Here is a 12,464-nt window from a genome sequence, read left to right as displayed (position 1 = left end):
TATGAACGCGCCAACAATTTCGAACGAGCTGAGGTCTAATCCTGGGTGATTATTGTCTGGATTGGTCTGATCATGAGTAATTATGGTCTCGAACGGTCTGATCATGGGCAATTTTGAGCGAGGACCTCCACCTGGGTAACATGCCCAGGTTAAGTATGGGGGATGGATTGACTTTCGTCATTGAAAAATGATAATACTGACTGCTAGTACGAGTCGTGGGATGATTCCTTGATTCTCCTTGTCTTTCAGAGCTCCTTCCATTGTGAAAGTCTTTCCTGAAGCCGTCTGACCATAAGCAAAGATTGTACCATTGTAACCCTGAATACAACATCAAGTATTTTACTGAGACACCCATTGAAACGAAACTTGTTACATCTCTGAAAAAAAATGCAAGACTATGATTTTCTTGCCATAGCAAATCTTGTTAACGATCTATTTTTTCATAATAACATTTCTGCGTCTAGCTTAGACGAACTTAGTGATTTTTACATTTATATTGGTTTCATAACTATAATAAACTTTTATAAATTTTTTCCCGAGATCTTCAGTTGAACTTGAGCAATTTTAGAAAAACAGAAACCAATACGTGGTCCCAACTTCTTTTCTTTGTAGGATCGATCAAACCTCGCACTATCTTTCGATGAAAAAAAAGTAAACCGACTAACATCGGAAAATTTTCTCTCGAATGACAGGCGGCGCAATTTAATTCAGTGGCTGTAGCCTAAATACATTTTTTTATGGGTAAAAAAACATCAGCCGAAAGATAAGATTCGAACCCCAACTCATGAGTCCGTTTCCGTCAACTCACCGGTATTAATCACCCGGGATTAACCCTGTATAAACCACTCGGCAATCAGAGCCTTTCCTTCAAGTCTCTAGCAACCGTTCTTGTTCGAACAACCAACTTTATTTCGGAGTGAGAGCAATTGAAACCACTCAAAAATCAAGAACGTCGTGAAAAAGTCACTTGAGAAGTCAAAAATTATTCTAGAAAAAAAAGCGCAAAACGGTCAAGCGAATTATTTGCATAAAAAACACACAAATTTACCATAATTGCTTTGTGACTCATTCCCTCACTTGTGATTTTTAAATAACTTAACTTGATTATCTTGCTTTGGTCGAGTTAAATTCCAGTACAAAAAATTGGGTTGAGGTAAAGTCCAGAAGCAAAATATTGGGTCGAGCTAAAGTTGAGAAGATAACTATAGTCCAGTTAAAGTCTTTTGATAGGCAATTTCAGTCTTTTCATAAGCGTGGTCTTTTCATAAGTTGAACCCTCAGCCTGGGCTCTAAACCTAACTTCATAAGATCGTGCAGATTTGTCTAAGTTCTTGAAACAAATGTAGAGATCTTTCTATTTTGAGGTCGTAGAGTTTGCTCAGACTAAACTTATCCTGTATTGTCTAAAGATTAATCATACCCCAATATTAAGTCTGAGCATAATAGTGTCACACAATTGCAGCTTATAACTGGTAATTACTATAGCAGTGTGCACACTATTCATACATAAGCTAGTGTGTAAGCGATTACCACAAAAGTCATTTAGTTTAGTGGTAACGTCTTGATACGCAAATTAAATGTTACAAGTACCCAATCGGGAGTTCTAGTCGCATATAAGGGAAACCTTGTCGGCGGGAGTTAAGCTGAACCTACTATTTTTCAAGCAGTAAATTTTGCGCAAAAGTCAAGACCTGCCCGTGTAAATTAAGACATGAACAAGGTACTGTCAATACAAAAAAAAACAAAATGTCTGTAGACTGATTCAGCGCTGATTTGCTCTGCCACCAAGCTCCGGGTAGTCAATTTGAAGAGAGACCCACCCAGATGTATAGTTTGCGAGACTCTGCTTGAGTAACTGAAAACTTCTGACGTCTATCCAAAACCGCGCAGCAGTTTGATATGTTCAACCAATTGTTTGCAGTGGCTTCTGCAGAGTCCCGTAACCTTGCTTAAAACACTCAATTTGCAAGTTTAGTAACGCCTAAATTTCACCAGAGTCAATTTCTGATTACTTGTACAGAATCTTCTGGCATTTTAAAATTTGTAGCTGTGCGTTTTAATTTAATTGAATTAAAGCTTGATCTGGTTTCTCTTTCATTGCGTTGTTTAATTTTTCATCAGAAGCGCTTACTGGGAATTAGCTGATGTAAAGACCATTTAACAATTCAAACATTCAGTCAGGTCCCACTCTTTTATTTTAAATTAATAGCTTTAATGATTTAAAGTCAAGAAACCAACACACATCCATTACTAATGTATTTTCAATTGAGCGTGTAAGTTTTCGGACCAATTAGATTATCCAGAACGACAAGTCAAAGGCAAAAGGGAAATTTGAAGAGTCAGTCAAATTGATCCGAAGAAAACTGGGATCTATTCTGTTTCGGCCACCGAAGTCCCCCAGTTATACATTTTGTTACAGCACTTCGCCAAATTTTAAAAAGCACGTATGCCTGGGGGGGGGGAGGGTATGAAACATTTGCCACAAAGCTGGAGGGGGGAGGATAGATCCAATAATAGTTGCGAAAAAATGATCATAATTGAAATTGCCTCAAAGAAGACCAACAAGACAAATAAGTGCTTCAAACTCGATCATTATATTTCATTTTAAAGAATTTGCCTCACCTATTCCGCTGGTACTGCATTTTACCTATCTCAGTAATTTGACAATTTTTATCCTTTAAAATTCTTCAAATTTCTGGCAAATTTTTATGGCATCATATACATGTAATTGAAAGCATCCCTTTTATCATATTAGCCAAAAGTCAAAGTTCGCACGAAAAACAAACATTCATCGCACACGATACAGACGCATCAATCACATAAGTTAAAGACATACTTTACACAAGAAATTGGGTATTATCAGATCTTACGGGATCAATTTTTTTCGTTTGAATATATTTCTTTTGACAATTTGGCACGCATTTCATCAAGATGCTGCTAAAATAGGCAATACTATCCAGTGCCGCAGCAAAGGTGATTGAATTCTTGATCTTCAATCGCCAAACAACCATTAAACGCCTTTGTGCATTTCGAGACTTATTTACAGTTTGAAGTTCTATACAAATTTTGAAGATTCTTTTGGTTTTCTCAAATTCCTATCAGTTGTCTATTTCCAAGAATCCGGTCACAAAATGAGGCTGCTTCAAAGTTAAACCAAAAAAGATGGTCGTTTTAGTTGCTGCGCGATAAAAGATGGATAAATACATAGACCGTTTTTATTCAGATTTTAACTGTGATAAAACAATGCCACTCAAGAAATGACATTTTATTTGATCAATTTGCGATCAATGCCCAGGCTGGTGCGCGTTCACAGCTTTTTAAGACATTCTATCATTACCTGACCAATGTCCACGAAAGCAAAACTCGAAACCTTTGGCTTTTGTTGAAAACAGCGACATAATTTTGTAACCAAAGTTTATAATGTGTTACCGTTTTCTCTGTTGAAGCTTAGTTTCTCAAACCGTAGAAATACGTCGCCTAAATATTTTAAAAAGCTGACACTTTGTATTGACATTCAAATTCAACAATATTGAGCATGTAATTAGCCTATTTTTTTTTACCAAACCTCAGTGGTAATATTTGAGACCAAGTTCAAAGACTTAATTGTTCTTATGAACAATGGTATGGGTATTTGTCAAGACCACTGCTTGTCATCCAAAAATTCACCATCTTTATCTTAATTAGATACTGTACCCGTTGACAAAGGTGACGCGAGTTACTTATGGTGCAGAAATTAGTTACAAAATTTTGTCAATGTACCTCACGCTGGCCCCGGAAACGTTCATCCTGAAAACTGGCGCCCAATATATCAATTATACTAGAGGGTAGGGGGGTGCGAAGGTTCAAACTTCTGACTCGATGGTCGTACTCCTAGTATATGCTATCTTTCTAAGCCTGATAAGTTTCATAAAAGTATTTATTGATCTAAGTAAGTAAATTTAGCTAATTGATCTAGTTATAAGTTTTATATAATCTTTATAGAAATCTAACATAGATAAATTCACAGCTAAAGTCACGAGCTTATAAGAGTTAAAACTTTAAGTTATAAAAATTAAGAAGTTATGAAAGTTAGAAAGAGGAGAAGGTCGGGAAAGTTAGTAAAAACTTTACTAACTCGAACTGTTATCAGTAACTCATTATTCCTTTTTGAATAAAGTCCTGACTTGAAGGTTATCTCTAACTATTCGTTATTCGATATAGTGGAGAAGATTGGATTAGTAATTCACTTTGGAATATTTTGTGTTGAGATTACTTTCTCGGTTTGGAGATATTAAATTCTCAGTTTCTCTGAGTTATTAATTCTTAATTTCTCAAAGTTGTGATTTTTACTTTGCTATATATAGTTGTCAGAACGGGATAATTCCCGTCCTGCTGGCTGGACGGTAAAATGTCCGTTTGGCTGGTCGGACGGACATTTTACGCAATTTGAATGGTTCAGCATAATTGCATTATTCTAATTTTCGAGTGATGTAATTTGAATACTTAGCTTAGTTAAGCTAAGTATTCAACATAAGCATTACTTTAGTACATCCCGACCCAGTCCTTAGTGATGGTAGAATGAAAATTGCATAAAAATTTTACAAAATATGTATGATGAAACAACTGCATAATAATTTACAAAAAAAATAATAAGGGTTAAATATAAACTTTACACGCACTGTTTAAAATATAAAAAATGTTCTTGTGACTCTCCTCCGGGCTTATAGATTTTAAAAATTTTCTTGATCACGGAAGTCGCCGTTACGGTAGTCGCGTAATTCTCGCAGCAGCTTGTGATTGCGCTGCTGGAGTTGAAAGTTCTTGTATCTCTCTTTTAGAAAACTCTGCTCGAGGTTACGGATGTAACTGTCTTCAGAGCTTTCTAAATTAGCGGTTAAAAGATAGAAAGGGTTGGACAAAATTTGCTTGTCAATCCCCAAGTTTTTTGCTCGATATGTTTTGGTTTTGGGGTTGTATGACATGAGTTTATACAAATTTGCGTGGTTCTGCAGCTTATAATTAAAACTCATGTCATATTTCGGGTGCCCCTTGAAGCTTGGGTTGCACACTAGTTGTTCTGTTTTGATTTGGCGGTTGATTTCGTCCTGCACCGTAAGTGTCTTTGGCATGACTGCTGCCACTGTTGGTTGGAGTTGTGATGGTCCCGGTTGTGGTTGTTGTTGAGGTTGCTCTGAGGGTTGTTCTTGTTGCTCCTGTGATTGTGGTTCCACAGTTGTCTTTAGATATTCCTTTACAATATCAGTTGGGAGTTCCAATGGGGGCTGATCATCTAAGAGCTCCTCAAATGCTGGCAGAAGAAAATTGTTGTCATCTAGTGCTATGTTCTAAAAGGGATTATAAAAGTTATTTATAGTTGTAATTATTTAGATTTAATTACACTGGGGAAGTGGGGAAATCATCATTGTTAGAATGATTTTCCCTCTCTTGTCTGATTGCTTGTAGTTCACTTTGTATAGGGGGTTACATGTTCATAGTCGGCTCTTTATAAGTTGGGGCTTGTACTAAGTGTTCTGAGTCGTCTCTTTCTTCAATAGGACGAAATACTGATGTTACTATGGACTGAAAAAGTATATTGAAAGTAGCTGATAGTATTACTTTTCCGAAACTCACTGAGGCTCCTGTAATTTTGTGTATTTGTAGTGCTCGAATGATGCAAACTACAATGTCAATTATAAACTTGACAAAAAGGAATACAGCGAAAGTAATTCCGCACTGTTCTAAATAATAGTGTACTCGGCCGAAGGCTTTTATATACCGGTTGTGTAGAAATTGTGACAATATTAGAGAATCTAAATATATTGTCTTTGTAGTGTAGTAGTTGCTATAACCACCAGGCTGGCTTTTATTATGTTTAATCTCAACTAATTCACGAGAAAATTCTTGCGCTGCGTCTTTCATTTCGGAATTTAAAGTTACATCATTCAAAAATGCAATCATGTCTTTTTTGACATGAAAAGAAACTTCCTGTCCGTTTTTTAATTTAATAGAAACCATTTTGTGTTTCTGGTTGCTGGGAGCGAATAATGCTGCCCCAGTGACTTGTGTTATACTTGGGGTTAGTTCGATCCAAGAATTATCATTTTCAATATCTAGTTGAAAATGATTCTTTTGTTTGTTGTTTAGCAGCAGTAAAAGTTTGTCTGCTAACTGGAGCGATAAAGCGAACCTTATTTTTACATAACACGGGTATTCTATCATAACAAATATCCATTACTTGTAAGGGCGAATAAAATTTTGGACAGTGATAGAGCCAAGCTACATTGCCATTTGTCTCTAAAAACATAGATCTGTTATTAGTTAACAGAAAACCAGCCAGCTTAGGAGTGACCACGCGAATATGCAAGTTGTGTATTTTTAAGTGAACGTTCTAGTTCACAAATTTGTTGTATAGTATTTATTTCAGAGAGTTGTAGGGGAATATTTTGCCATTTATTTACTGAACCTCCCCGCAGGTTAACATTAAAAGTTGTATCCTGCATATATGTTTCAAACGTATCGTGAATTATCCAGCCTGAATCGTCAGATTCGTTTGGATTTTCTCCAATATTGGGACCGGAGTTTTTTATGTAAGTTGTTCTTACATTTAAAATAATCGGAATTTCCTTTCCGTTAATACTTAACTTATTGGTTAATCTAGCCTGCCTACACTGTTCTGGAGTTAAATCTACGTCTGTGGTAATTGTGCTGCGTTTTGCATCAATTCCACAAGCGTCGAAAAGGCCGCAATACCATCTAATGCTTTGGTGGCTTGCTCTACACATAGTAGCTTCTAATAAAGAAACGGTTGAAAAGTTGTCCTTTGACTTTTGAAATTTCAACATTTTGTGGTTCAATTTTACAAGGAGCGACTTTGTTTAGTGAGTACATTTTATTAGAGTCCATAAGTGAACAATCGTAGTGAGCGTGATGTTGCAAATTTTGCGTAAAAGTGATTGTGAGCAGCTTTTAAATCTGTGAAAATTTCAGAGTCTGGTTTTTCACAATTTGTGAAATTAGATAAAATTAAGGTTGCGGTCACAAATAATTATGTGATGTTTTCTATGTATCTGTTTTTGCAAAATAGAAATAGACGAAACAGAAAAAGAATAAGCAAAAGATTTACCTCAGTGAAATTTCTTCTAGGGTTTTCAGTTTCGATAACCTCTCCCTCCTCGGGGAACAGAGATTTGATTTCTGGATTCATTTTTAAAAATGAATTTCGGATTGTTTTGTAGACAAGAGTTTAAAGATTTAGTCTTTACGCGAGAGATTCAGAAGAATGAATCGATTCAGTTGGGTTGAGAATTTATAGATTTCTCAATGGCAATGTGGCCGTCCGTGCGGATGGCAAAATACGGAGCCCTGATTGGCTAACTGTTTCAACTGCATTTTATCAGTTTGTATATTTGCATAAATTATTGAGAATGGATTACTATCCGCGCAACTGGCGGAATATTCAAATCTTATTGGTTGATTGAGGGTTGTCCGTGAAGACAGAGTGAATTAGAAATTTAACTGGTTGTGCTATATTTCTATTCCTGTATAAATAGGGAAATTTTCTGAGTGAAATTCTAGTCTAACTTTGAAGAATAATGAACAGAACTATTTTAAATTCGTTTAAAGAGGCAAATTATTCTGCCTTCGAACACTTAGGTTTGGAGTTGGATGCCAGAGAGATGAAATTTTTCCTCTCTGAGCAGTATATATCAACTCAAATTGTCCTCTCTGAAGAGGAGTTTTATTCGCTGCGGGTTGCGCATGAGTATTGTGTAAATAATAAAGATAGGAATTTATTGAAATAAGCTAACATATGTCCTGCTACAGTGCAGTACCTCAAATGTTGGTTGGGGGAAGAGGTAAATTTTTGAAGTTACAAATATTTTTCTGGGATATATTGGGGTAGATTATGAAATTTTTGAACTTTTTAGTTCGAGCAAAAGTTAACAGCACCAAACCCCGAGTGCCATGAAGAATTTATGAATTATGTGTTCGAGCTTTGGCGAGTGTGGTGGACCCCTGAGACAGCAAGAGCTGCTCAGCAACTATATGGGTTGGCTGTTGTTCTGGGGCACGGGCTTCTCTTTAGAGATTTTACTCTTGCCCGAGAGTTTATTAAACTAATTAAAGTTGCTAGGGCTCGACTGTTATAATTTTTGTAAATTTTTGCTTTAAATTTTTTTATAATTTGTATATTTTATATTTATAATTTCGTATGTTTTAATAACAACTTTGTATAGAAGAATTATTTCTTTTGAACTTTTGGAATTAAATCTGATGGAATTGTATTTCCATAGCGTTTAGGTTCAGTCCGTGTTCTCTGCGGTCTGACATCAGAATGAATTGGATTAGGATTAGTTTTTATTTTTACTGGGTGGGGGTTTGAACTAATGATAGGGCTAAATGTATGGGAATTGGACGTAGTACTTTGTGAACTACTTTGGGGGCTAAACAAATTTCTGATATGTAGTGTGCTCTCATTTCTATTTGTTTTGTATGGGATGTTAGGCGCACTCTGGCACGTGTTAACAGTAGTTGAGTATTCAACTGGTTGCGGTGATGTTATTTGCTCAGCCTGATTATTTGCGTTGTTAATAATAGGCCACGGCATATATTCTGGGTTATCAATTGTTTGGTGATTGAATCTGTTGATTAAGTACTGGTTGAACCTATCATAGTAGGCCTGTGAATCATCATAGTTAGTACTATAATCCTGTACTAACTTGTCTATTTCTTGTTCTTAAGGAAAGTACTCTACTAAGTGATTTCTATGCACTACTTTCTTTTGTTCAGTTGTATCGTGAACAATTTCATACGTAGTGTTAGTAATTTTTTTTAGTAACGGTGTAGGGTCCAGAGCGTAACTCTAATAGCTTTATGGATTTCAATAATCCTTTAGCGTGATTCTCCAGTAAAACTTTACGAACGATTTTGATTGGTTTACCCAATTTAAACCTATTCCTATACTCGTGTGCTTTGTTTGTAATTTGCCTACAGCGAGTATATGTTATACTATATATATTTTTGAATTCGTTCTCACATTGTAGTATAGTACTAGACAATCGATTTTGTAATAGCTTGTCTATTTTCTTGTTTTTACAAGAATTTTCACAGTGAGTATGTAAGGGAAGGTCTTTTCAATACTCCGAAATACAATTTCATCTATTATCCCGTAGTAAGCCTAGCTTAAGGGAAATTGGAATTTGCGGTTTAATACCGAATACTATCTCGTACGGAGTATATCCTTTACTGTAATTTATTGCAGTATTATGCGCAAAGGCAAATTTATTGGTAATGCTCGCCCATTTCGATCCGGTGTTGTTAATAAAACTGCGCAAATAATTTGCTAAGTTTTTATTTTGTACTTCAACCTTGCCATTTGTCCAAGGTGAATATGAGGTCCGTGGTTTTAATGTAATTCCGAATTCGTGCGTCCAGTGCACAAAATCATTACTCAAAAATGCAGTACCGTTGTCATGTACTATTTGGTGGGGGATTCCGAATCGGGTAATATATTTTTCTATTAACTTAACAGTTTCTGGTGCATCGGCTGTTTTTGATGGATAAACTTGTATAAAGTGAAAGAAACTATCTACTATAACTAGACAAAATTTCTTGTGGTTACTACAAGGCCTAAATTGGCCCTTGTGGTGTATGTGTATAGTATGAAATGGGGTTGTTTCTAATTCTCCCCACTGTTCTAAGGGTGCTTCGTTTAGATCATGTCTTTGTGGTTTATTCTTCTGACAATCTAGGCAATCATGTATTAGCATTGTAACCGATTTGTACATTCCGGGCCAGTAAAAGAATCTACTAATGTTGTTAAATGTACATGCGTCTCCACGATGCCCACTTAGTGGATTATTATGTGCTAACTCAAAACACTTCATAAATAGCGATAGTGGACCACATGTTTTTGTATCGTATAAACCGTTCTCGTCTGGTTTATTGTAGCATAGTAAGTCATATTTTTCTCGAGTAGTAGAAGGTTAAATATATCTTTGTATGAACGTAATCCTTTACAAGGATTAATTGTACTTGTGCTCGGCGGTTCTTTGCCTGCCTTCAGCCACTGGCGAACGGTTTGTAAAACCGGTTCATTTATTTGTTCGCGCAGAATTGTATCTGTTTCTAGTTGAGCTTGTTTAGTAAACTCTGTTAATTTTTGTATTAAGTCTTTACAAGATACTTTAACTACTTCTGTATGCAGAGTTGTCGGTTCTACAATGTCACACTTATGCGTGCGTTGCTTGTATTTTTCTTTCGCTGGTTCTAGTTCTTGTGTTAAGGATATATCTACATTTCCTTTTTGTAGTTCTAACCAGTCTTCGTCGTCAAGACCGTCATCTACTGCATGTACCTCTTCGGGTATTTCTTCATATGTATGATCGCTAAGGCTCTCTGTAGATACATTTTCTGAAGACATTTTTCTGATTTGGTTTATTTGTCGTCCATATCTGAACGAGTCGGCAATATTGTATATTGCACTACATGTTTGTTCTATATCGTCACTCGCGTCGTTAATACTAAAATCTTCGTCGGTTATATTTAGTATTTTTTTCAGTCCGGGTATATGTGCAATTACCGAATAGCTAGTATTTGGGGGTGCTTTTTTTTGTCACAGTGTAGTATTGAATAGTTTATCGGTTTGTAATGCGATGTGTAGAAGCGAATGTCCGTTGGGACTGTTTTTTCTTTTGTTCAATTTGGAACTTTTTTGCTTCTTCTTGCGGGACTTGTCTACTAAGTAAGTCGGGGACGGCAAGGTTTTTACCTTCAATGTATATTATCTTTAGATTCTGAAATTTAGTAAGCACGACTTGATACTTAAAGAATCTATGTGATAATTGTCCGCGGCGAGACCAGAGGAATAGTATAGGTCTGTGATCGCAGAATAGATATGTTGGATAGGGGGAACCTATAATGTAGAACTCGTAGTGTAATGCTGATATTATTCCGCACAGTTCTCTATGCTGTGGGGACATTTTCTTATCTGCTTTATCGAATACACGGGAGTTTGCAGAAACAATTCGTTTCCCTTCGGGGAACTGTTGTATTAATATACTACCAGTTCCTAAGTTGGAAGAGTCAGCATGTATATGGAAGGGGTATTTTGGGTTGGGGATAGCGACGGAAATATCGTGTGCAAATTTTGCTTTCAGTTTATTGAATACTTGTTGGTGGGTGGCTATCCAGCCATTCGAAATTTGTTTCATTCTTAACTAAATCATATAGCGGTTTTGCGTCAATATGATAGTTTATAACATATGTTGCATAAAATCCCATCGCCCCTAATACGCTGAGGACGTCGGTTTTTGATTCTGGCGTTTTCAAATTTTGTATATCGGCAATGCGCGAAGTGATTGGGCTAAGTGTCCCTTTCGATATTACATGCCCGAGGAATTTCACTTTTCGTAAGAAGAATTTTGTTTTATCCGGCGCAGCTATCAAATTTGCTTTACGCAGTAGTGCATGATACTCACGGATTACTGTGAACATTTCCTGTTTATCTTGTGCTTTTAGTAGTGTATCGTCAATATAAGTAATTGCTTGCTTTTTCTTTATTAGCGGTCCAAATGCATAACGCATGAGTTTACTAAAGAAGTTCGGAAGGGGCTTTAAGCCGTAAAATCCGACTTGATAAGTATATTGACGTCCACCTACAATAAAACTAGTTAATTTCTGAGTTTCTTCTGTAAGGGGCACCTGATGATAGGCGCACGACAAATCGCTACTTGTAAAATATGCTCCATTTACTCGTGTCATCAGAACTTGTAGTGGCTCGAGCGGCCAACTTGAGTTACTTGTATCTGTATTTGAGTTGAGGTAGCGAGCATCAATTACAAGTTTTACATAGTCGTTCTTAGGCAGTATGATAATTGGATTTACAAACCAGCTATTTAAATCGTCGTGCTCATTTAGCTCGCGCATTATTCCGGCTTGTATTAATTTGTCCATTAATGCCTCTAACTTGTCACGCAGATGTAGGGGGACTTTACTGGGTCGTTGCTTTTTAAATTCACAATCTTTTTTTAGGGGTATGTGAAATTTCTATTTCGTGCGGCCGATTAAGATATCGTGCGGCCGATTAACTTTTTAAGATACTCGATATAGTGTGCACAGTTTTTACTTGCATCTTTTGGTCGTGTATCGAGTCCTTCTTGAACAACTTCATGAATAATGAAGTGGTTTTGTTCAGTTGTTCTGAACTTTGGAAATCGTTCAGTATTATTGGGCTTGCATAAGGTTTTTGCATCATTTGAGAAGTCAGTTGCTATTTCAGCATCATTTCTGCAGTTGTTCACAATTTCATCGCCTACGATTCCGAATATCTCTTCGATGTTTTCATCTGTGTATTGTGCAGAGGACGGCATTTGATTGATTTCGGCTTTACTCACATAAACATATATTTTAATTCCCGAAGAATTAAATACAATGTCCATTTTGTCTAATCCACATGCAATTTTTGGCATAGCTATGCATCTAAT

At 36.3% G+C, this 12,464-nt stretch overlaps 1 protein-coding gene across 1 annotated transcript in view; it reads right to left on the bottom strand.

The window, feature by feature from the left end:
* The window catches only part of LOC142349142 (uncharacterized), a 247,034-nt gene that overhangs the window by 215,327 nt on the left and 19,243 nt on the right, over positions 1-12,464 (bottom strand). The window contains exon 3 of the mRNA XM_075400557.1: positions 202-318. Within this exon, the coding sequence (XP_075256672.1) occupies positions 202-318 (117 nt within the window). The remainder of the gene's footprint in view (positions 1-201; positions 319-12,464) is intronic.

This window comes from Convolutriloba macropyga, chromosome 11 (genome assembly GCF_964194025.1).
Source record: "Convolutriloba macropyga chromosome 11, txConMacr16.3, whole genome shotgun sequence".
Taxonomy (NCBI): Eukaryota; Metazoa; Xenacoelomorpha; order Acoela; family Convolutidae; genus Convolutriloba; species Convolutriloba macropyga.
Note: the sequence above shows the minus strand (reverse complement) of the source record. Positions and strands in the feature narration are given on the sequence as shown.